At 40.0% G+C, this 26,920-nt stretch overlaps 1 protein-coding gene across 2 annotated transcripts in view; it reads right to left on the bottom strand.

Annotated features, from left to right (window-relative positions):
• PKD (serine/threonine-protein kinase D3) overlaps positions 1-26,920 on the bottom strand; it is a 92,609-nt gene that overhangs the window by 19,158 nt on the left and 46,531 nt on the right. For both annotated transcript variants that reach the window (XM_069504589.1, XM_069504590.1), the window contains exons 3-6: positions 4,151-4,308; positions 3,286-3,430; positions 3,056-3,193; positions 2,219-2,397 (exon numbers count right to left, since the gene is read on the bottom strand). In XM_069504589.1, the coding sequence (XP_069360690.1) occupies positions 2,219-2,397; positions 3,056-3,193; positions 3,286-3,430; positions 4,151-4,273 (585 nt within the window). In that variant the 5' untranslated portion in view covers positions 4,274-4,308. The remainder of the gene's footprint in view (positions 1-2,218; positions 2,398-3,055; positions 3,194-3,285; positions 3,431-4,150; positions 4,309-26,920) is intronic.

Below are 26,920 nucleotides of genomic sequence, written 5' to 3'. Positions count from 1 at the left end.
AAGCCATAGATACTTACTTAAATAAAAAAATTCGCGCTCACGCCGTTTTGGTTATAAATTCTATATCATTGCCTAGTTGAAAGAACCAACCAAAACCTTGTTAAACAATTTGTATTGCTTATTGATAAGTTTTTTCTTTTGAGGCTAAATGTTCAGAAATGTTCAGAATTCAATAAAAATCTACCAAGCTTCATTTCAAAACTTTTTGTCATTTATAAGAACAGTTAATACTGTCCCAGTGCTTTTGTGCAAAAGCACTGAATGATGGGTACCACGGGATTTTGTCAAAATAAAACTCAAAAATTTCTTGTAATTAATTTTATTATCAGAAAAATAGTCGTTACATTTTTTCCAATGTTACCCACCACCCTGTGCATTGTTAGTCAAATTGATAAAAGCTTGTATAATTAAGTATAACTTGTAAAAGTATTGTATAAAAGACTCTGTATAAATACTTCTAGTAAAAACGTGTAAAAAATATAAATGTCTCGAACAGAATCATAAATAACAACTTAAAACTAGATAGGTATATTGTATTGTCTTTTTCGATTACATTAAAAATTAAAATAAAACTTGTTTATACAACTTAAGCATTACCTAATAAGAATTTTATTAAGATACAAATTTAAACTGTATTTTCGAGTCAAGAATTTCGTAAAAATAAAAAAATAACATGGAATGTTGCAAAGAAATCAGTTAGTATAAAATTAAAATAAAGATCTACACTTTGAGATTATACGTGGTATAGTATAATTTAAGAAATAATTTTCGCTATTCGCGAGTTTGTACATGGCGCGTAGACAACGACCAATAGTAAACGGACGTGTGTGCTGTGATTGGCCGATATATTTTCGCGCCATTCGAAAATAAGACTTCTGCGCAGGTACATTGACGTCACTTATAAAAGTGATGATACTGCATATAGTGCTACTTTTACTACAATACGCGGCAGAAAGTAATTGCGCCTTTAGACATTTGGGGTTTGAAGAGCGTTATCTCTGTCACTCGTACCTATGTGACGTTTTGTCGGTCTCAACGACAGAGACAGCTCTCTACAAATCCGCTATCTCCTTCTAAAGGTCGATGTACGTCACTTTCCGCCGCGTACTGTACTGTATGCAGTGCTATAGTTGAGCCATGACAAACGTATAGACTACTAGATGATGCCCGCGACTTCGTCCGCATGGATTAAGGTTTTTAAAATCCCGTGAGAACTCTTATTTTCCGGGATAAAAAGTAGCCTATGTCCTTCCCCGGGATGCAAGCTATCTCTGTACCAAATTTCATCGAAATCGGTTTAACGGATGGGCCGTGAAAAGCTAGCAGACAGACAGACAGACAGACAGACAGATAGACAGACAGACACACTTTCGCATTTATAATATTAGTATGGATAGTGTATAGTCTAGCAGTAAAAAAAACCAGCCGAGTGCGAGTCAGACTCCGAGGGTTCCGTACTACAATCATATTATTTCGACATTTTGCATGACAAATTAAAAACTATTATGCATATAATTAATAAATATCTGTTTTAGAATATACAAACAAAACCTTTTCATATAATATCCCAATTGGTATAGTAACCTTACTTTGAATGTTGAAAATACTAATTATTTGATCATGAACACATTTTAATTTTTTTTGTGATTTAACCACAAATTCACGATTTTCAAATGTTCCCTTTACGTGTACTATAAGACCTACCTAGTTGGACAGACAGACGGCAAAGTGATCTTATAAGGGTTCCTTTTTTCCTCTTGAGGTAGGGAAGCCTAAAAAGGATTTATCGATAGTCGATAACAGGTCGATAATGAGCGAGGGTCGCCCCAGCTACCTGCGTCCGAACGGCATCCCTTTATCGATAACGTCTGCTGCAGCATACTCACAGCCCTATGATCGTATAGTTCTTGCATTTCACGAGGGCGAGTGGCTCATGTTTGTGTTTAAGTTGTATCGGTATAAGTAAGGTAAAGTATATGTGTGCGTTTGCTCGCGACTGATTGGTCCGACATGCACGCACACTTACGCAATTCCCACGTATACGACGTAACCACAATTAAAGTTCACTCGCCTTCGTGAATTGCAAGAACTGTAATGGTTTACGAGTCAGTTGGCACGTTTGTAACGCTCAACTATAGTGCTACACGCGAGAGGAACAGTTGAGATCGGTCTAGGACGAGGAGTTGTTCCCGGTGACGAGGTGCGCGAGCCGCCTTACCAGCGAGTCATCGTTGGGCGCGCTGAGCTGGCTGGCGTGGCTGGTGGCGGAGGCGCGCGACGGGCTGCGCGGGGCGGCACTGGCGCGCCGGCTGCCCGCCAGGCTGGTGGCGCCGGTCGGGGTCGTGCAGTTCGACGGCACCTTCACCGCGCAGCGCTTGTGGTAGTTCAGACCGCAACCTGGGAAGGAAACAGTTGCTTATTTATATTTCTGTATTTTCTTATTGTGTATTTCTATTGACGCTATAAAAACAAATAAGTAATAAGAATTTCAAAATAGCCACCATGAATGACAAAAAAATACAAAGTGTTACATATTGTACAATGGTACGAAACCTTTCGTGTGCTATTGGTTGGCCACTCAAAATGGTTAACATCCACTGAGTTTTTTTGTCTTTGTCATTCGTATGAGATTAGGTAACAGAGAGAGCGCTATACTAACTTCTCTACACGGATATTTATTTATTTATTTATTTATTTATTTTATTTATTTTATATCTAATTAGAACGGCAGTGCCACTTACACTAACTAGATGATTAATAATAAATTTAAATACAAATAAAGGTACAAGAAAAAAGACATAAAATACAAAACGATAAAAGATCAAAGAATTTTGAATATGTACGCTGAGAACATTGAATGACATATTCATGCAATGCTCTCAGCGTACTTCAGTAACTCCCGAACCAGTATTATAGACCCATCATTAAATGGGTCCCATTGAGCATTATTGTCCAAAAGCGCGTTGAATGATGCTAATGAACGGGGTATAGGTGACATAGATCTAGCAATAGTGATCTAGATATAGTATAGTTGGAACGTTTATGATCAAGTTACCTTCACACTTGAGCCCTTGCCGCACCAGGCCGAAGAGCATCTCCCCGCAGAAGTCGCAGAAGGTGGGCGCCTTGTACGAGTGCACGGCCAGCGCGTGCGGCCGCGGCGCCGGCTGCTCCGCGCCGTCACATATTAACGCTGTCAAACATACGGATAAGCGTCATATTTCGTTGTTAGGTTGATGATGATGATGATGATGATGATGATGATGATGATGACGTCACACTCACGGTTGGCGGTGAGCACGATCTCGACGAGCGTCTCGTCGGTGACGTCGGTGGCGGAGTTGATGAGCTGCAGCACGTTGGGCGAGCAGTAGTCGTGGCGGAACAGCAGTATACGATCGGACAGACGGTTCAGCCCATTGTCAGGAATCTGGGGACAAAAATTGTTGTTATTATTTAGCTTGCAGTTCTTTGCTCACTTCGTCCACTTTCCATTCTGTATGGAAGCCCTAAGAAAACTGCAGTTTGCTGAGACACAGGCAGCCATGCCTCATAGCGACGTGCATGCAGTCAGGAACTTGGGACGAGCCCAATGGACATTGCGCAAGGGAGACATCGATATGTTCAGGCCGAAAGTTTGAGTTAAAACGAGACCGATTTATGTGAAAGATTAGCTCTGTCTCATTTTAACCCTGTCTTAAATCTAAGCAAAGTCAGAGTGCGCTTTATAGATCTCACCCTCAGTGTCTCGGAGGCCGCAGCCAACCAATAAGCGCTGAGGGTGGCAACAGAAGATGATTAAGTAGATAACTAATGATTTTTTAGGGAGTCAGGTATTTTAAGGAGATTTAGCCTCATCAAAAAGAAAGCTGCAGCTATGAAAGTGTACGGGAGCGGTGTGCAGGCTCGACCGTACCAAAGGGAGATCTCCCACCGAGCGGTTGGTTGTGCTCGGTAGCGCCAGCTGGGCCGACGGTTGTGTCATGAAACTTTCTATATAATATAGTCCAGATTGCAGAAAACTCCGTTAGTACGAGTATAACTGTCGGCGGGACATTTGTTCGGGACTACGTCATGAAATGTTATCGATTGAATAGCGCCATCTAGTTGCATCTGTGGCAACCGCCACAAACGGAATAGGGGTACCTACCTTGTCGTGCACGAACTTGACGGCGAGCTCCTTGAGGTGCGCGAGTGTCAGGCGGTGCGCGGGCGCGGACGCCGCGTCGCGCAGCACGCCCAGCTGGAACAGGAACGTCACCTCGTCCTCCATCGTCCCGCTGCCCCGCGCCTCTCCCTCCTCACCTCCTGAAGGACAAAAGGAAATGATTCTTTAAACATGGTTATAATGTTTAAACTATCGTGAGTGATTTCCATTATACATAATATCTGTCACAGGCTGTACTCACGTATTTAGTCGACGTTAGCCCGACTAGTTTCAAACCCATCCGGGGTCCTTTTTCAAGGACGTCGGACTCCCTTGAAAAAGGACCCCGGATGGGTTCAAAACTAGTCGGGCTAACGTCGACTAAATACGTGAGTACAGCCGGTGACAGATATTATTAAATAATTTTTTTTAGTGTCGCTACTAGATGGCATTAAACAGTCGCTTCAGTACTGAGTTAACATACATAATCACCAATTTCGTCACTGGCAGTAAGCGAGACCGTGGCCGAATGGTCAAGGCATCGGGCGCGAAGCCAGAAGATGCAGGTTCGATTCCTGCCGGTCACGCAATTTTTGATATGTATTTAAAATTATTTAGTAATTTCCTTGAAGTGTAGGTAAACACTAGAAAAAATATTAAAAAAAGACAGATATTATGTATAATGGTTGACATCACGCATGAAGCGGTTTGCTCGACGTTTCTGATACGTTCCCGTACTCTTCCCACGGGATTTTCAAAAACCTAAATCCACGCGGACAAAGTCGCAGGCAACATCTAATTAAAAAATAAAAATAAAAAATCTCTTCTCAAATTTTAGTATGTATTTCTAGCGACTCTATATTTTCATGTAAAGCTAGAGATATATTTTGTTATTCATAGCACAAAATAAGTAAAAAAAACGGAATGGTCAAGTGCGAGTCGGGCTCGCACACGTAGGGTTCCTTCCGTACCATCGTACAGGATAGCACAGCTTCTTCTTCTTCTTTCTTCTTTGGGGCTATACAGGTCCTCACTATCCCTGAATCACTGCGACCGTCTCCGATCTATTGTGTTTGCCTCCACTTCACACTTCCTTATCAAATCCTGTGGCCGCCAGATACAGCAGCACCTTCTTGACTGGAATTGAAGTAACATCCTCCGGATAAATGATGTGTCTCCCTAGGTGGACGCTACGTTTGTGCATCAGAGCAGGGCAGAAGCAGATAATGTGCATCGGAGTCTCGGGAGATCCGTGGCACAGCCTGCAGATGTCCGAGCCCTGGAGCTTAAGGTTATACATGTGCCGTTTCAGGCCACAGTGACCCGTTAAAGCTCGCACCAGGATGCACATGTTACTTCTGTTAAGCGACAGCACCTCAGATGCTACCTTCTTGCTGAAGGATTTAACCAGCGCTTTCGAGTGGTTTAACCCTGGCAAGTTTCTCCAGCGGTTGAGTGTGTCATAGTAGCAATAGGTTAGAAGGGTGAGTTGAACCAGGCTTTTAGGTAGACAGGCTCTGGGCCTATCTGACGTGCCTTTGCGCCTGATTTTGCCAGAATGTCCGCATTAGCTATATAGCATAGCACAGCTACGTACTATTTAATTTTTTACATTTGCATGGCGGCCGTTTTTATGGTTTTTAGGGTTCCGTACCTCAATAGGAAAAACGGAACCCTTATAGGATCACTTTGTTGTCTGTCTGTCTGTCAAGAAACCTACAGGGTTGCCCTAGAATCATGAAATTTGGCAGGTAGGTAGATCTTATAGCTGACATTTGGGGAAAAATCTGAAAACCGTGAATTTAGGGTTCACACACAAAAAAAATTAAATTGTGGTCATGAACTAATAACTAGTATTTTCAATTTTCGAAGTAAGATAACTATATCAAGTGGGGTATCATATGAAAGGTCTTCACCTGAGCATTCTAAAACAGACTTTTATTTATTTGTATGTTTTATTTTTATTTGTATGTTGTTTGTAGTTTTTGAATTATCCTGCAAAATGTCGAAAAAATACGACTGTAGTACGGAACCCTCATTGCGCGAGCCTGACTCGCACTTGGCCGGTTTTTTTATTATTAAATGTTATAAGGGCAATGAAAATACACACTGTAAAAAATTCAATTCTCTACCTATTACGGTTCATGAGATACAGCCCGCTGACTGACAGACGGACGGACAGCGGAGGCTTAGTAATGGGTCCCATTATCGCCCTTCGGGTACGGAACCCTGAAGGTATGTACGCCCAGTCACACACAAAAAAACATACACGTGTAAAGTTTGAATTAAATCTACAAAAAATAAGCAATTTGCATATTATATTATTCAGACAGAAAATTAGTTAAGTACTCGTATATATAGCAAGAGCTATGAGAACTAGGTGGCAAATCTATTCAGACACGACAGACAGACAGACAATGAAGTGATCCTACAAGGGTTCCTTTTTTTCTCTGGTGATACGGAACCCTAAAAAAGAAAATTTGATTATTATTTTTAACAATAAGTCGGTCTGTCGCGTGTCCTACACCTCTCGCTTATTAGGGATCCGCACCCGAAGGGTGCCAACGGGACAATATTTATAAGCTTCTGCTGTCCGTCCGTCTGTCTGTTAGCTCGCTGTATCTCGTGAACCATAATAGGTAAAGACCTGAAATTTTTACAGAATGTGTATTTCTATTGCCGCTAAAATTTCAAAAGTACCGCCCTGAAAATTAAAAAATAAAAAGTTTTAGATATTGTACGATGGTACGGAGCCCTTCATGTGGGAGTTCGACTTGCACTTGGCTGATTTTAATGTAGGTTATGTCCTCCGAGCCGGATTTTATTCCGAGTTTTTCCTCAAGCAAAATCTACCATTAATGTGATGAAACGCTTCATGTTTTGGTGAAGGTGAAACAAATTAATCTCGGCCAGGTTAAACGACTATTACGTTTTAAATAAAGATAAAGGTTCTTGGAACCGCTTATATCTATTATTGAAATAATAATAATAATTTTACGAAAATAGCGCCATTTGTGTAAACAGTACGTCTTTAATCTCCTGAGAGTGCTCCGATGTAGGAGTGAAACCATAGTAGGTACGCGACAGGTCGAGATGGCAATCGGGGTATGAGGCGGGGGCTGTGCGGGGCGTTACCTCCCCAATTGCCATCTTGACCTGTCTGTTACAGACTATAGTGATGCCGATTCGAAGGATCCCCTGCAGCGCCGCGTCGCCAGCGGGCGAGCCCTTAGTACGACTTTGTAGTTTGTAAGTACATCTCGACCCGTGCTCTGTAGTGAGCCGGCGGTGGGTTAATCATGACGATGATGAGGCGTTACTAAGCACCAGTGGCCCTACCGCGGTTGTTTGACAGCTACAATCTCACGATCGCAATCATCTCTGATTGGTTAATGCTCGCTCACTATTGGCTACAATGCATTGTTGCAACAAGAATCGCACAAATTCAGCCAATCAGAACAATTGAGATTGTAATAATGATTGATGCAGGTTTTAGACAATCGCCAAGCTGTTATCGTTACAAACATGACACGATCAAAAGATCGTGCCCTAATCAATGCACGCACCTACTAGTGCGCTTGCACCAGCACGTAATCTATCTCGCACCAGCACGTAATCTATCTCGCACAGGGTTACTACATCCAACTATTACTTACTATCCATTCATTTTAAGTTTATTTGTACCTTAGTAGGCATAAGAAGAATAAACTAGTTTTCTTTCTTTTCTTTCTTTCTTTCAAATACAATCATTCCTCTATGGACATGTCACGTGATAAAATATGCATTCCTCCCTAAATTTCCTGATATACAGATGTAACTAGAACGCTTGCAAAAACTTAGCGTTATTGGTTATACGTACTATTATTATGAAGCCTTTATTTTCCTTATCAATTAATATTATTTACAGAGTTTCTAAATGTATTCTAATTTCTAATACCTTTTCTAATTATATTTGTTAGTATGTTAATCAGTAATATGTGTGTGTGAATGCGTGTGTGTGAGCGTGTGTTATAGACACATGTATACTTCCCTGCCTCACCTATGCCAGTCAAACTTGGGTGTACACTAAGAATATCAAAAATAAGGTAGTAACATGCCAGATTGCTGCTATAGGATGCTAGCCATTGTCAAAGCATCCTAGCAGACCAGCCCCCCAATTGTGTAAGAATAATCAAGAAATTCTGGCCTTTGATTGCTTGATTCGCTGTTTACATTTTTTCACAGCCAATCAAAGGGCAGAATTCTTGACGATTGCGATAGCCATGAAATGGTTATTCTTACACAATTGGAGGGCAGATCTAAGTCAATTTAGAAATTGTAAAGTTTTTGGAAGATGTGTGTGATTTGTAACTAGATGGCACCACAAGTATATTCGATCACTCACTAGGAAGTCTGAATCGCGCTAACGAAGTGTTAACCAGATGACTATAGGTATCTACAAGTTTTAAGATCTAATGGTCAGACCAGCTTAGGTCCCGAGCATGACACCAGCTGCTCGAAGGAAGATCTGTCATCTTCGTTTATGTTACGGTCGAGCCTACATCATACTGCTCTCGTATGCTGATGACGAATAGATATTTCTGTCCATTTCCTGGGTATAGAGTCAAAATCAGTAGTCTTATTATAAAATCGAAAGTGTGTTTGTTTGTTTGTCCTTCAATCACGTCGCAACGGTGCAACCACAGATGGGGTGCAACGGATTGACGTGATTTTTTGCCTGGGTATAGATAAAGACCTGGAGAGTGACATAGGCTACTTTTTATTCCAGAAAATCAAAGACTTTCCACGGGATTTTCAATAACCTAATTCCACGCGGACGAAGTCGCGGGCATCAGCTAGTTCCGGATAAGTGGGAAAACGCCTGCCGTCTGGTAGCCCTACTGTTGCACAGTGCAGTTCTGTCCAAAACAAGTGAGTGGCAGCTGGCAGGGATTATCTCATCAACACTCGAATAGCTACATAATCGCTGTGACGTCGCGCGTCGCCTCGCGATCCGCTACAGTATTCAACTTGCCTTTTCAAAATACGCTTTTCATGTGTTAGCAGGCAGATACCAGCGTAAATAGATACAGTAGCCGGCAAGAAATATTGTACATCGACATTTAGAATGAGATTTCGGCTTTGTAGAGCATTGTCTCTGTCACTCATACCTATGTGACGATTTGTCAGTCTCAACGACAGAAACGACAGAAATTGACAGGCTCCCTGACGGAGTGGTAAGCACTGTGGTCTTATTAGTGGGAGGTCCCGGGTTCGATTCTTGGCAGGGGTTTGGAATTATAAAACCACTGAAAAGTTCTAAAACACGTAAGTAGCAGGGATTATCTGTGCCATATCAAACACTTGGATAGCTGTAACGGCTTCTTGTCTCCTCTTCAAAACGGGGGATACGCGCTTCTATCATCATCATCATCAACCAATAAACGTCCACTGCTGGACATAGATCTCTTGTAGGGACGTCCACACGCCACGGTCTTGCGCCGCCTGAATCCAGCGGCTCCCTGCGACTCGTCTGATGTCATCCGTCCACCTAGTGGGAGGCCTTCCAACGCTGCGTCTTCCGGTGCGAGGTCGCCATTCCAGCACCTTGGAACCTAATCCTATCGAACCTATCGGTTGTACGAACTATGTGGCCCTGCTAATTGCCACTTCAGCTTCGCAACCCGTTTCTATCTATGTATCACCATAATGGCAAAAGACAATACATGTGAGACAATGTGATGTTTCCGAACGAACTTTTTTCGTATAAAAATTATACAGAGTGGAAGGAAAACGTTAGAAAAAATGAAGACAGGTACTGTGTTACAGTACTGGTAATATATCACAAAAAACCTGATTAAAAAAACTGTATTAAAAAAAATGGCAATGTATTGCAAATAAAACCTGAATGACGCTAGAGGGCAACGAACGTTGTATAGTTAGGTGCCAAAAGGTCAATGACGCATCGCAGGCAGGGGCCGCGTTGTAAGCGGGGCATTGATCCCGAGTTTTATACGCTATACATTGCGAGTTTGAAAAAAATTTTTACAAAAAAAATAAAAACCGACTTCGATACACAAACACTAAAAATTGAAAAATAATTTAATTTATTACCGAATATATTATGTATACAAGAGTTAATATAGTTCCATAATAATACTTTTTGGTGCCGGTGCCAATTAGCTTCAGCTGCGCGAATCGTCTAGACTTCATATTTTTATGAGACTCCACAATGGCACCTCATTGGCACCGACCCCAAAGAATATTATTATGGAACTATATTAACTCTTGTATACATAATATATTCGGTAATAAATTAAATTATTTTTCAACTTTTAGTGTTTGTGTATCGAAGTCGGTTTTTATTTTTTTTGTAAAAATTTTTTATTTCACAATTTTTAGTGGCCCCATGGAATAGGCTAGTTGACACTCTTTTTAAGTAGGTCTTAAATGGTTAATATTTGTCCTATTAGATCAAAAAAATTAACACTATATTTTTTTGCGCCCTAAAAACCGTAAAACTTTAATTCTAAAATATATTTTTCTTAGACAGGTGAAAATACTGTCGGCCATGTTTGGCCGATAGATTATCTGTGCTCTGACGTCATGCATTTGTAAACAACAGCATAACCTCCCAAAGTTTAATAAACATGACTTCTATACTAGTTTACATGAAAAATATAGTAATTATTATCGTTATTGTATCATCCGAGAATGTAAAAACGCATCGATAAAGACCACAGGAAAGTTGTGGACTAGAGTGCCCAGTAAAATAAATATACGTAACACGCGAAGACTTGCTTAAAGGGATCCTATATCACTAACGACTGCAATCCAAATTTATTTTTGCAAAGATCACTTTGTTGTAAGTCTTACTTAATAACATATTCAATTTATAATGAGAAAACGATAATTTTTAACGTTTACTATGAGTTTTTCGAAATACATAAAAACTAGCTTATGCTCGTGACTTCGCCCGCGTGGACTTCATAAATTTCAAACCCCCATTTAACCCACTCAGGGGTGGAATTTCAAAAAATCCTTGCCTAGTGGATACCTTCTCTTTACCTACAAAGAACACACCCACCAAATTTCATGTATCTAGGACCAGCTGTTTAGATGTTTAGGCTGTGCGTTAATATAAGTTAGTCAGTCAGGACTTTAAATTTTATATATATGGATACTAGGTACGTTAGTCCACGCATGGCATAGGGATGACATTTCTTTGTTTACATATTGAATGACGTCACATCATGGCTGACAGCGTTTTCTGCGTTTCAAATAAAAATAAAAACTGTATTTTTTTAAATTGGATTTATATATCCATCCTGCGTTTTTAATAATTGTTATTGATATATTTCGGTGTCTTAAGCAAAATACTATAATAAATAATCATTTATTGGACGAAATTAGATATGAGTCAAGTAGCCTATTATGCTATGACTGGTTAAAAGTCTACTGTTTACTAAGCTATTACACTGATCGCGAGCAATTTACTCTTATCCGTTGAGGAGTTCCAGTATCTATCTTCGAAGATGTTCATCAGATCTTCACCAAATTTAAATGGGACCAACTTTGAAGTATACCCTTTCAAACAAAAAAAGAATATTCGAAATCGGTCCAGGCGTCATCGAGTAATCGGGGAACATACATAAAAAAAAAAAAAAGAGTCCGACGAATTGATAACCTCCTCCTTTTTTTGAAGTCGGTTAAAAATACAAGTATAAAGCTAATTGTTAAAGCTAATTGGATTTTAGGTAGTATAATAATAGCGCTAAGTTTTTGCTACCGTTCTAATAACACCGTGTATTTTTATAAATGTACTAGCTGCCTCGGCGAACTTCGTACCGCCTAACAGTCGATTCTTTTTCAGTCAATTTTTTAAACTTTTCTCTCCGTAAGAACCGTACCTCAAGAATATTATAAAAAAGAATTAGCGAAATCGGTTCAGCTGTTCTCAGGATTTGCGATCAGCAACACATTCAGCGATTCATTTTAATATATTATAGAGATTGAGATTTGATAAGCTACTGTAAGAATAACTATTTCCTTAAACTCTCGAAAGAAATCTCGCAGTTTTACATCAAACGTAAACCCGTACATGCCACATGTCGGAGATTCTTTGATTTTTAGAGAAGGTACCCTCGTGAAACCTTTGGCTTCCAGTACAGAATTAGCAACAAAGTAGCACATGAGTTTCTCGCAATGTAACGGAGCCGTCGAAATCCCCCAAGTGCACACTGCCCGGTCATCCGTCGCGCCGCGCTAATCTGGCGGTGTTCTGTTGCGGATCACAGTGCATTACCGCAAGAACTGGCTGAAATTGACCTTCCTGACCTAGTACTTAAGACGTCACCCTCATAATCGAGGGGTCGTGGTTTTATCCCGGGCAAACTACTCTTTTCGAAGTTATGTGCGTTTTAAGCATTAAAATATCACTTGTTTTAACGGTGAAGGAAAACATCGTGAGGAAACTTGCATGCCTGAGAGTTCTCCATAATGTTTTAAAAGGTGTGTGAAGTCTGCCAATCCTCATTTTACCAGCATGGTGGACTATGACCTAAACCATTTTCATTCGCAGAGGAAAGGGAGACCCTTGCTCACAAGTGGACCGGTGGTTTGAGAGGGTTATGATGATAAAGCAAAAAGGTAATGCCTGGTTATCAAACGCAAACCCTTTCACCCTCACCATCTGGGTGTCTGGTGCACTTCGACCGTCCGCTGCGCCAGATCCTTCTTTCCACGCACGTGCAAACTGTGGAACCAACTCCCATCGGCGGTGTTCCCACTAGATTATAACATGGGGTTATTCAAGGGGCGGACCAACAAATTCCTAAAAGGCCGGCAACGCATCGGCGGCTCCTCTGGTGCTGCAAATGTTCATGGGCGGCGGTAATCACTTAACATCAGGTGACCCGCCTGCTCGCTTGCTCGCTATATCTATTAAAAAAAAAAAAAAAAAACCTCATCCCACCTGTCGGAGATGATAAAAAATACGTGTTTCGAGATTTTTGGAAATTCCACCTTTCAACGATTTTCAAAAATTCTACTCAAGCGAGGCAGAGTCGGGTCAGCAAACACGTGTACTCTATGTTCCCACGGTCACAGTCCGATGGGACGGCAATCCGACACGAGCGGAGAGGAGAAAGACCAGGCTGAGGATCCGCGTGGTACACCACCCGAGCAAAGCCGTGGGGGGCAGCTAGTCAGCAGATAAACATCGAGATCATGAACCCTACGATGAGTTAGTGTGACGATAGCACCCGATGACGTCATCATCACTGATTACTTCGATAAGTCAATAACCGCCGTATGTGGGTCAGTCCTCGGTCACAGGTCACGACTAATAAATATTAGCAACTGTTAGGCGCAACGCACACCCGCAGAAGCAACAAATTAAGGCGTGGGGTCTTTCATGATATTCTAATTAGGTTATAAATGAATTTGCTTTTGCAGAATAGCGGCGGGCGGCAGGTTAGGGATATGTGGCCAACCAAGAATCAAATGCAAATGTTAAGCAACGTTGATCAAGTTGGTAACTGGATGGTTAACCGACTTCTCTAGTGGTCTACTTATGGCTTTCTTGATAGCTCCGTGTCTCGGAGAGCACATTAAGCTGTCTTTAAAATCTGATAAAAACCTGAGTCGAAATCTCGTTCTCTTATTCTGCGGAAGGATCTGGTAACCCACTGCATTATTATCCCAAACTCTTACCATTATGTGATTAACGAAAAGGAGTCACAACCTTCAGGAATGAGGAACACGACGCAGAGAAAGAGAGAGAGAGAGCAGCAGCATGTTGCACACCCATCCTCGCATAGGCGCGCCGCACGTCCTTTTCTTTTGCATTTCGTATGCAAAAATACGTTATAAGTTCAACTAACCAACTAACAAAACATAGATAATTTAAACTATTGTAAAATGTAAGGAATAAAAGTCTTTTTTATTTTTATTTATTTATTTATACCAAAATACATAAAGTTTAATTTGAGAAAGAGTCTGCACTCTGCTCCACCCCACTTGGCCTGTACGCGTTAGCCCTTAGATTAATGCGTAGGGGAAAGCTAACCTTTGGCGAATTCGTGAATATTTATTATCTTGAAGCCCTGATAAGGTAATGTAAACATAATAACATAAGCGAGGGAAAAGATTTAAAACTATTATTTTTTCTAAAATACCTAATATATTTTGGTACACATAGATAAAAACCAAAGAATAATCTCGTGTCTGATAAAGGCGTCCCCATTTTCTCGATGTAGATGATCGAGTATCGACCTTATTGAAGAACAAATTTTGCGTGGGTTTAGCTCTCTGATTTTTTAATAATCAGTACCCTTATTATAAATGCGAAAGCGTTTCATTGTTGGTTTATTGGTTTGTCCTTCAATCACGACGCAACGGTGCAACGGATTGACGTGATTTTTTGCATGGGTATAGATTAAGACCTGGAGAGTGACATAGGCTACTTTTTATCCCGGAACATCAAACAGTTCCCACGGTATTTTCAAAAAAGCTAATTCCACGCGCAGTCGTTCGGCGAAGTCGCGGGCATCAGCTAGTAATAAAATAAATAGTCATTTATTTGCAAGAACGTTGCTACAAAAAGATGAATGAGTAGAAATTATTTTCTTTCAAACGAATTAGTGAATGATCTTAAGCGTGAACCTCTTCTCAGACCTGGGCGCGTTTGGAACCCTCGTAGCTTTAGTTTTAAGTTTGCGTAATAATTATCACCACTATATCTTAGAAATCCAACATCTGACCATCAAAAAGAGTTATTAATTACCTATTTTGAATAAATCATTTGACTTTGACTTTGAACAATCGGAATTAAATGGACCAAAATAATATTTTTTTTTTGTTTCAATCAGAAAAAAATTGCGTGATATTTGCCGAGACCCCCTCTCTCCAACGTAAGATTAGATGAGATTTGACTCGACCCCCTTCCCCCTTAAACATCTTACATAATTTATGGACGCCCCCTAAGATACTTATATTTTCACCGAGCGGAGTTGCGGGCAGTCGCCAGTTATTCAATAAGCGATTATTTCTGTCTTTATGTCAATATCAATAAAGATTGATTGCAATATAATTTGAACGAGTACTGAAACGAATCGATGTTCATAAATCCACAACACGTGTCAGTGAGTCTACCTTGACCTGCGTGTTAGTTAGTTCAGATAAATAGTATTTGTTTTGGCTGTAAGTAGATAAATCATTTCATAAGTTAGATACTCTATAAATAAATGCATTTATCTTGCACGAGTGATCTCGTCCACGTGGATTTAGATTTTTTTAAATCCTATAAAAACGCTTTAATTATCCGGGGTAAAAGTAGTCTACGTCACTCTCTACTCTCCAGCTCCAGGTATACAGGCTGTAACCAGCACGCCTAACAGGCGCACCACGAGAAAATTTTGCCTACGCATTTACTCGTCTTACTTATTTGTATGAAAAAACACGAGATAATGGGGCCGATTCTCTAGTACACAATCTCTAAACTAAACTAAATTAACAGGTCTAAATATAATGCTATCCTTTTCCGCAAGCAACGTTATGAAAGGGATAGCAATAGATTTAGACGTGCCATTTTAGTTTAGTTTAGAGATTGTGTACAATGGAATTAGCCACAATGCGTAGACAAAATTTTCTCGCGGGGCGCATGTTAGACCCTCAGAACGCTAGCATAAACTAAGCGTTATTGTTATACTACCTAAACACAATCCAATACTAAAATATATAGTGAATAATAGTGAAAAACTCGGGTCATTGCCCCGCCTACGACACGGTATTGACTCCGAGTGGCGTACTTCCGCAACGTTACTGACCTCTAGCGTCAGTCAGATGTTTTATTTGCAATATATCGTAAACTTTTACAAAATTATAGGACTTTTTTGTATTTTTTTTTCGCCTTTTTTGTGGTATCATATCTATCAGTAATCATCATCGAGCGAAGCCAGCGCGCAGCGCGAGCGAGGGGGAACTAGATTAAAAAGCTTCTGCAAAAAACCTAAGAACGCAGACGTAATCGCGGGAAGAGCTAGTCCGTTTGTAAGATAAATGAAGTATATTTCGCGACAGGTGGACATGGCAATCGGGGAGGGAACGCCCCGCACACCCGCACAGCCCCCGCGCTAACCCGGTGCGAGCGAGCGCGGGTGACATGCAGGCGTGTGGAGCGTCCCCCCGCCTCATACCCCGGTTGCCATCTCGACCTGTCGCGCACTATAGATAATGATTAACGCAGTTGTGAGGACACCAGCAGGCGCCGCAGTTAAGTGTTTACACGTGCCGCTCCTTTGTGATAACCCGCTAACAATTATTTTATTTTTATTTTATCATTTGTATAAAAGTGATGTAATGTTTGTCTATCTGTTAGTTACCTATGCGTTCGCGCAACTTTCATCCGATTGAGTTGAAATTTTGTACAGTTGTTGCTAGGCTCGTGGGGAGGTGCCTGACATAGTACCGTCCCGTCGGTCTGTTCGTCCATCTGTCTGTCAGCGGGCTGTATCTCATGAACCGTAATAGCCAATAGGTGTAATATGCGTTATAATTATCACCACTATATTATCTTACAAATCTAACACTATACCAGACAATCAATAAGAGTAATTTATTACCTATTTTGAATAAATCATTTGACTTTGACTTTGACTTTGACTATGTAGAGAGTGTGTCACAGTGTGTATTTTTAATGCCGCTATAAAATGAAATCATGATTTCAATATGGCCGCCATACAAATTAAAAAAAATATCTAAAATAGTGTAATTTCTTGTATAGTCGACAGGTAGAGATGACAATCGGGGAATGAGGCGGGGGGACGCCCCGCACGCATGCAAATAATGCAGTTGCGACGTGATTGAAGGACAAACCAACAAACAAACACACTTTCGCATTTATAATAAGGGTACTGAGGTACTGATTCTCTAAATACAATGACGTTTTATCAAAAGTGGAAGAAAGCTTGACACGGGGGAGGTGAACTTTGCTCGCGTCGTTGTCTGGTCAATGGGCGACGAACATCTAGCTCTAAGAACTTATTATAGGTACATAATTGTATGTTCAGCACTTTTCCTCTATTATGAAGCTAGTGGAAGCAGGCACGTCGCCGTCCTTCAGACCATTGAAAACTTGTTCGATCAAGAGCTTTCCAAACTAAAGCTTACAGCTCATTAGAGCCACCCGGCACCCGACCTGCACCGCCTTGCCTCGGAGCGCGCTTGCTTAGAAGATGCCTTTTGATTCTTGACTTGAAGGTAGGTAATCTAAATATATAAAACTAACTTATGCTCCTTATAACCTAAATATATAAGAGGAAAAAGTGACTGATTGACAGACTGATCTATCAACGCACAGCTCAAACTACTGGATTGATCGGACTGAAATTTGGCATGCTATTATGACGTAGGCATCCGCTAAGAAAGTATTTTTGAAAATTCAACCCCTAAATATGGTGGTGAAATAGGGGTTTGAAATTTGTGTGGTCCACGCGGACGAAGTCGCGAGCATAAACTAGTATTATATTGAATATATAATATAATATAGTGAAGGCGAAAACTGATGTCGGAAGGGCGTTCTATATCCTAGCGGCTTGAATTAGAAACGAGGAGGCACGACGTGCCGCGCTAGGGGGTTATGGCATTTAAATCGCCCAATGTGTATAGTGGGTGCTAACTGTTATGCTGTAATCCCAAATCGCTGCGCTGCCAGTGCTTAGCGCGATGCCGACGGAAGCGTGTCATGTGACTCAGACGACTGTCACGTGTCAGAGGGCATGTGTGACGGACGACGTGACGTCATGGTGTACACTTGTTTCCGCTGACATAATTGTGTTGATCTAAATATATAAAAGTAAAAGGTGACTGACTGACTGACTGACTGACTGATCTATCAACGCACAGCTCAAACTACTGGACGGATCGGGCTGAAATTTGGCATGCAGATAGCTATAATGGCGTAGGCATCCGCTAAGAAAGGGTTTTTGAAAATTCAACCCCTAAGGGGGTAAAATAGGGGTTTGAAATTTGTGTAGTCCACGCGGACGAAGTCGCGAGCATAAGCTAGTTTTAGATATAAGTCTCGCAAATTGCTATTACGCTGGAACCATGTCTCATTACCATCGAAATGACGTCATTTTGACGTCAGCCGAAATAAAAATATACCATCAGCTCGAAACTTCAGTCTAGTGCTGACGGCAAAGTGGCGGCCACGTGCTTTAGCAATTTGCAGGACTACCTACTATTCCCTGATCGTAACTTACATCGCAGACACAGATATCGTCATAACCGAATGCCTAATTGGTCCCACTTCCCGGCACTCCAGGTTATTTTTTCGGGAATTGAAGGTTTTCCACGAAAAATTATTTGCAACGCATTATTGGTTCCTCTGGTACCTATAGATACTGAAAATGTTACTTTACTACTTTTTTAACCGACTTCAAAAAAAGGAGGAGGTTCTCAATTCGTCGGAATCTTTTTTTTTTTTTTTTTTTTTATGTATGTTCCCCGATTACTCAAAAACGCCTGGACCGATTTTGAAAATTCTTTTTTTGTTTAAAAGGGTATACTTCAAAGTTGGTCCCATTTCAATTTGGTGAAGATCTGATGAACATCTTCGAAGATAGATACTGGAACTCCTCAACGGATAAGAGTAAATTGTTCGCGATCAGTGTAATAGCTTAGTAAACAGTAGATTTTTTACCAGTCATAGCATAATTCCATGGGGCCACTAAAAATTGTGAAATAAAAATTTTTTACAAAAAAAATAAAAACCGACTTCGTTACATAAACACTAAAAATTGATAAATAATTTAATTTATTACCGAATATATAATGTATACAAGAGTTAATATAGTTCCATAATAATATTTTTTGGGGTCGGTGCCAATGAGGTGCCATTGTGGAGTCCCATAAAAATATGAAGTCCAGACGATTCGCGCAGCTAAAGCTAATTGGCACCGGCACCAAAAAGTATTATTATGGAACTATATTAACTCTTGTATACATAATATATTCGGTAATAAATTAAATTATTTATCAATTTTTAGTGTTTATGTAACGAAGTCGGTTTTTATTTTTTTTGTAAAAATTTTTTTTTCTTTCGAGGTATGGAACCCTAATAACTTTACGTTGACGTCACATTATTATTTTTATTTTTTTATTTTGTTTATTTGAAAGTAATCAACAGCGTAAATACATAATTATTATTTAAATTTAAATCTAGTTATAACAGAAGGCCAAAAGAGATTACTTAAAATTATAATTAAACTATTTTAACAGAATAGAGTTAGAATAAATGTAGGTATATACAATAATAAAATAAAATTACAACAGTGTGTGTATGATTGTGTGTGTGTATGCGTGTGTGAGTGTGTGCTTATGTGTGTGTGTGTGAGCGTGTGTGTATGTGTGTGTGTGTGTAACTGGGAGTGTATGATTGCATGCATATTTAGATGTTAGCTACTTTTTTTTTTGTTTTACGATGATAGTTTCTTAATTCCTTTTTAAATTTATTGTTTGACTAGCTTATGCTCGCGACTTCGTCCGCGTGGACTACAAAATTTCAAAACCCTATTTCACCCCCTTAGGAGTTGAATTTTCAAAAATCCTTTCTTAGCGGATGCCTACGTCATAATAGCTATCTGCATGCCAAATTTCAGCCCGATCCGTCCAGTAGTTTGAGCTGTGCGTTGATAGATCAGTCAGTCAGTCAGTCAGTCATTCAGTCAGTCAGTCAGTCACCTTTTCCTTTTATATATATAGATAGGTAAAATAAGTCAAACTCAGCGAACTGATTGTTATAAGTACGTACCAAGCGTGGAATTATAGAATTTCGCGCATAATTTGAGTTAGATTTGGGAACATTTAGAACATTATGGTAACACCGGTTCACCTGCCAGATTAGCGGATGACGGCAGGCGCTAAAATAGCCCGTTATCACGTGAATGCAGCCGCTATCGCGAGCCGCGGGTCATTGTGAAAATTGAAGTGACCCTTGCGCCCGCGCCGATCGCCGTATCGCGGTATCTGCGCCTGCTCCACTTACTGACAACAGGGGTCGCTGGTGGAATCTTTTACTTACGTATCCCACAGTCGCTCAGCGGGCGATGGAGAGAGCTTTTTTTTTTTTTTATTATACAGAAGGGGAAAATCCTCATGGACACCCGAAGGTAGAGCCGGACTCTTACCGGCTAAAAACCCCTTCTGTCGCCCTGTTTGCCGTGTGCCCGCCTTTCAGCCTAAACACAGTAACATTATTATCTATAATATAATTCCTATTTAACTTGTTTTTCTCTTCGCCTTTCTTCTTCCTCTTTAGAGCTTATTATTTTTTCCATAAAGCTTGCAGCAAGCATCCATGTGTCTTCATGTTGTAACATTTTGTTCACTAAATTATTGACACATATATCATCTATTTTCGAGATAAGTTCTGCTTGAGAGAGCTGTGCTTGGAGTTTCTCTACGTCAAATCAGAAGTGTGGAGATCCGTAGTAGAACCAGAGTAACCGACTTAGCTCTGCGGGTTGCGAAGCTGAAGTGGCAATACAGTACGCGGCCGAAAGTAATGTACATCGACATTTAGAAGGAGATAGCAGATTTGTAGAGCGTTGTCTCTGTCATTGGGACCGTCAAAACGTCACATCAGAGACAACGCTCAACAAAGCCTTATTGTAAAGGCCGATGTACATTACTTTCGAGCGCGTACTGCAAGTACACTACCAGGGCACTAAGTTGCCCTGGCACCCGGATAAGGAGATCACGCGTCGAGGCCTGTGCCCCGTGTTGGCCTATTGAAGACCTGTATAGTACGCGACAGTTGGAGATGGCAATGCTCGTGTGCGGGGCGTCCGCTCGCCTCGTACCTCGATTGCCATATTGCGTTCGCAGAGCGGTATTTTCGTTGCGTCTTACATACTTCGACAGCACGTCAAAATGTCGCTGACTGCAAAAGACCCAACATCATCATTATCACCACGGCCAACCGGGGAGGGGCAATCAGGGAGGGACCGCCCCGCACACCCGCACAGCCCCCGCGCTAAGCCGGTGCGGGCGAGCGCGGGTGACGTGCGGGTGTGCGGAGCGTAACCCCGCCTCATACCCCGTTCTGTTTCTGATATTTTAGCGTTTAAACTTTGAACTATCTTGAGATATTAATGTCTTACGGCGGGACTCGCATGATTGGTCGGGGTATATCCGACTAGAGTTCAGCTGTAACATTTATTATTTGTATTATCTTCTATATATATAAAATTCAAAGTCCTGACTGACTGACTGACATATATATCAACGCACAGCCTAAACCGCTGGTCTTAAAGACATTAAATTTGGAGGGTCTATTCTTTGTAAAGAGTACGTATCCACTAAGAAAGGATTTTTCGAAATTCCACCCCTAAGTGGGTTAAATGGGGGATGGAAGTTTGTATGAAAGTCCGTCATTTTTCAAGTTATTTGCATGAAAATTGGTATTTGGGTTTTCGGCCACAAATGAAGTAATACGTGTTTCAGGATTTTTGGAAAATTCGCCCATAAGGGTGGTAAAATAGGGGATGAGTATTGTACAAGTTTGTATGGGAAAGTTTTAATTATTAGGTTTCTTTAGGTTAGGTGTCAGCTAAGAAACGACTATGAGAACCCAATAACGGGATGAAATGGGGGTTTGGGGGTTGGAATGTTTTGCTGGTGCAGGGTGCGCGTTCTGAAAAAAAAAACCATTTGTTTCCTGTAGGCTACGCGGGCGAAGCCGCAGGCAGAAGCTAGTTCTAACATATAAGGCTATATAAGGTTTATAAAAATCCCGTGGGAACTCATTGATTTTCCGGGATAAAAAGTAGCCTATGTGTTACTCCAGGGTATAATATATCTCCATTCTAGCTAAATCCGTCTAGTAGTTTTTGCGTGAAAAAGTAACAAACATACACACATACACATAAACTATCGCCTTTATAATATTAGTGTGATAGTGTGATTTTTTCCGAAACTCCTTTTAACCGGTTATTTCCAAATACCTCCAGATTTTTCCCGTATTTTTTTTAAATTATGACGATAATCAAAAATCTTTTATTAAACATGATTAAGAGCTGTTATCACTGGTCCCTGACCGTGTGGCCCGCGGCTCGCGCTTGGCGCAGTGCACAATTCCGTATGGATACAGGGCGATACGTGGGTCGCAGGTTCGGGTCGGGTCGCGGCAATCACTGCACCGATTGTGCAGTGGCGATTGCCAATTATTGGTTCATTGTTTACAGAATCCGGGCCACATGTGTCATCTCAACTGATACACCGTGTCAACTGCCAATTATATGACAGACTAGCTGATACCCGCGACTTCGTTCGCGTGGAATTAGGTTTTTTAAAAATCCTGTGGGAACTCTTTGATTTTCCGGGATAAAAATATATCAAAAAAACCGACTTCCAAAATCACTACAAAAAAAAATAACTTTTTTTTCTAGTTTCTACACGTGTAGGTATGTATGTTGAAGTCGGGCGAGCTGGACGCTTTGATTTCTAGATTCTTTTATGCCTACACGTGTAGAACCTAGAAACAAAAGTTAATTTTTACTTTGTAGTGGTTTTGGAAGTCTTTTTTTATTTTAAGCTTTTTAGTGTAAGTAGTCATTGCTGGATACCTAAAATATCAATTCACTATCAGAAATTCCCGAAGCCCCACGGCTTAGGGAAAAATATAGGAGTTCAGTACCTTGCAGCATCAGCATTGAAGAGTTGGGATCCGAAGTTCAATGGTCTATGCTTGGCACCAAAAATAATATTGCATCATCCGCAGTTCCTGAATCACTATCGTTAGGGATTGCTGTACCCTACATCATCAGGGTTGAGGAGCTGGGACTTGGAGTTAAAGCATAAAGTCGTTGCTTGGTACCTATAACATTAATTCACTATGAACACTTCCTGATTCTTGATAACTTAGGCGGGCAGTAACCCTGCAGCATCAGGATTGAGGAGTTGGATCCAGAAATTAAAATGGGACCACTACCTTAACATCCTCTGTTGATTTAAAAAAAAAATTGCAAATCGGTGCTGGAACCTGGAAAAAATCGATGTACATACATTAAAAAAAAGTCGAAAAAAGAACGGGCCGAATTGAGAAACACCTCCTTTTTAGAAGTCGGTTAAAAAGTAGCCTATGTCACTCTCCAGGTCTTTATCTATACACATACAAAAAATTACGTCAATGCGTTGCACCGTTGCGACGTGATTGAAGAACAAGCCAACAAACAAACACACTTTCGCATTTATAATAAGGGTACAGATATAAAGCTATTGTTATTATGTACTCATTAAAATGTGTTTTGTTTTGTTTCATTCAAGGACAAGTTCGTGCTTAACTGTAATCTTATTTGTTAACAGTTTAAGTGACTACTTATGCAATATAGCTTATCTGCGGGATGATTCGTTAACTCATTGATCATCACCGGAGTGAACTAGTTTAAGCGAAAGTCAGAAAAACAGGTTTAATTTAACTAATTCTGTAAGTTATTAAAATATCCTCTCATACAGGGTGTAACCAGAACGCTAGCAAAAACTTAGCGTTATTGTGGCTTATTCCGTTGTACACAATCTCTAAACTAAACTAAAATGATGTGTCTAAATCTATTGCTATCTCTTTCATAATGTTGCTTGCAGAAAAGGATAGCACTAGATTTAAACCTGTTAATTTAGTTTAGGTTTAGAAATTGTGTACAGGAGAATTGGCCCCATTGTTATACTACCTAAACACAGTCCAATACCAATAATCATTTGCCTCATTTTGTAGTTTTAGTGATTTAGTATTTTTCAAACCCGGAATGTATAGCGTGCAAAACTCGGGTCAATGTCCCGCCTACGACGCGGCATTGACTCCGAGTGGCCTATTTACGCAACGTTCCTTGACCTCTAAAGTCATTCAGATATTTTATTTGCAAATTGCAATATATCGTAAACTTTTACAAAATCTAGGTTTTTTTATTTACTTTTTCGTGTTTCTTTTTTTGTGGTATCATATCAGTAATCAATAGGTACTATCACCTCCACTTGTCTTCGTTTTTGTGGTATCATATCAGTAATCAATAGGTACTATCACCTCCACCTGTCTTCGTTTTTGTGGTATCATATCAGTAATCAATAGGTACTATCACCTCCACCTGTCTTCGTTTTTGTGGTATCATATCAGTAATCAATAGGTACTATCACCTCCACCTGTCTTCGTTTTTGTGGTATCATATCAGTAATCAATAGGTACTATCACCTCCACCTGTCTTCGTTTTTGTGGTATCATATCAGTAATCAATAGGTACTATCACCTCCACCTGTCTTCGTTTTTGTGGTATCATATCAGTAATCAATAGGTACTATCACCTCCACCTGTCTTCGTTTTTGTGGTATCATATCAGTAATCAATAGGTACTATCACCTCCACCTGTCTTCGTTTTTGTGGTATCATATCAGTAATCAATAGGTACTATCACCTCCACCTGTCTTCGTTTTTGCCAGCGTTCAGCTGCGCGATTGCGGGAGAATGACAGCTACAATGTCACGATAGCAGTCATCTTTGATTGGTTAACGCTCGCTCACTATTGGCTACAATGCATTGTTGCAACAAGAATCGCACAAATTCAGCCAATCAGAATAATTGAGATTGTAATAATGATTGATGCAGGTTTTATACAATCGCCCTACTGGTTTCACATGTATAACGCTTGCGCGGGGATACAAATCACAACGCGTAGAGGCTTATTATGATCTTTATAATAACCTAACTGCAATATTTATTTTGACTATTGACACAGAATATAGGAGACTAGGACTACTTAAATTTTCCATTCCAAACATCCAAATCCGTTGTTAATAGTTGTTTTTGCGTAAAAGATTAACAAACATTCACCTTTATAATATTAGTGTGATTAACCAATGGGATTGTTAGACTCTCATAGCTTGTCTCTGGTGGAAAAGAGTTCAACGAAGCTTAGTTTTTAACCGACTTCAAAAAGAGGAGGAGGTTCTCAATTTGTCGGAATCTTTTTTTTTTTTTTTTATGTATGTTCCCCGATTACTCGAAGACGCCTGGACCGATTTTGAAAATTCTTTTTTTGTTTGAAAGGGTATACTTCAAAGTTGGTCCCATTTAAATTTGGTGAAGATCTGATGAACATCTTCGAAGATAGATACTGGAACTCCTCAACGGATAAGAGTAAATTGCTCGCGATCAGTGTAATAGCTTAGTAAACAGTAGATTTTTAACCAGTCATAGCATAATTCCATGGGGCCACTAAAAATTGTGAAATAAAAAATTTTACAAAAAAAATAAAAACCGACTTCGATACACAAACACTAAAAATGTAGAAATAATTTAATTTATTACCGAATAATATTATGTATACAAGAGTTAATATAGTTCCATAATAATATTTTTTGGGGTCGGTGCCAATGAGGTGCCATTGTGGAGTCTCAAAAAAATATGAAGTCTAGACGATTCGCGCAGCTAAAGCTAATTGGCACCGGCACCAAAAAGTATTATTATGGAACTATATTAACTCTTGTATACATAATATATTCGGTAATAAATTAAATTATTTTTAAATTTTTAGTGTTTGTGTATCGAAGTCGGTTTTTATTTTTTTTGTAATTTATATTACTCGTCGATGCGAGGAATGCGAGCTAGCGATGCGAGGTACACACTACACAACGCAGACGGGCGAGGGATGGAGATATTGCATCTTTAACAACAAATAATAAAAATTTCATAATGGACTCGCGCACGGAGGGTTCCGTACAAGACTAAGTACTTTAATTTTTTTAAATTTACCTGGCAGCCATTTTTTTAGGCTAGTTAAGTTCATGTTTACTAATTACCACAAAAAAAACATGCCCAAAAACGTTCTACAGAAAGATAAAAAAAATAAAAACCACTAACGGATGAAAATTATGAAAAAATCATTAAAAAATTCAGATCCCCTAAACTACTGAAAATCGCTGAACATACATAGTTGTGATTTGGATACCCCTTAATAATATAAGGTATTTAAATTTTTCTTTTAGACGTCACATCCTCGGCCACCTGTATAATATCTTAGTTATAAGATGTGATGTGTGGGCACAGATTGGGAAATAAACTTCTTTTCTTTCTTTCTTCTTTCACGTCTCTGGTGGGAAGGCAGCCTTACGCGTGTCGGATAGCGATTAGTGCACAGGCAAGTAACAGCGGCACGTGACGTCACAGCTCGTCACCAACACGCGTTGTTTGTCCGCGGAGTCCAACTCGTGTCGACAGTTAAACTTTATTGCTCATGCGGAAGGAACTCTTATCGATTATTATCTATTTATATTTTATATCCAACACTAGATGATGGCCGCGAAATTGTCCGCATTTTCCAGGATCAAAGTAGCCAATGGCACCGATTCCTTTGTCGTACTCTAAACTAAATTTAGAGTATCTGCATCCTTTTCTTTTTAACAATGCTAAAAAAGGAACGGAACATGACTTTCACATTTAAAGACTCTAAATTTTAGTGCACAATACAAATTTAAACAGTAGGTTCGCGACTGCGTGCTAAAATCACGGGTTTTACCATCTAAAAATTAAACTTAGAAATGTCAAACTGCTTCTGTCCTTTTCATATTACAATAGTAAGAAGAGGGTGCGAATACTCTAAAATTAGGTTGTGCTTAGAATCGGTGCCAATGTCCGTCTCCGGGGTGAAAGTTTTCTTTGTGATAAATTGATAATCATGCTAATATTGACGGTCAAGATCGGTCGAGCGGATGCACACAGGCGCATTTTATCAAATTTTTGGTCAA

This window comes from Maniola hyperantus, chromosome 18 (assembly GCF_902806685.2).
Source record: "Maniola hyperantus chromosome 18, iAphHyp1.2, whole genome shotgun sequence".
In the NCBI taxonomy this organism is placed as follows: Eukaryota; Metazoa; Arthropoda; class Insecta; order Lepidoptera; family Nymphalidae; genus Maniola; species Maniola hyperantus.
This window is presented reverse-complemented; position numbering and strand designations above follow the sequence as displayed.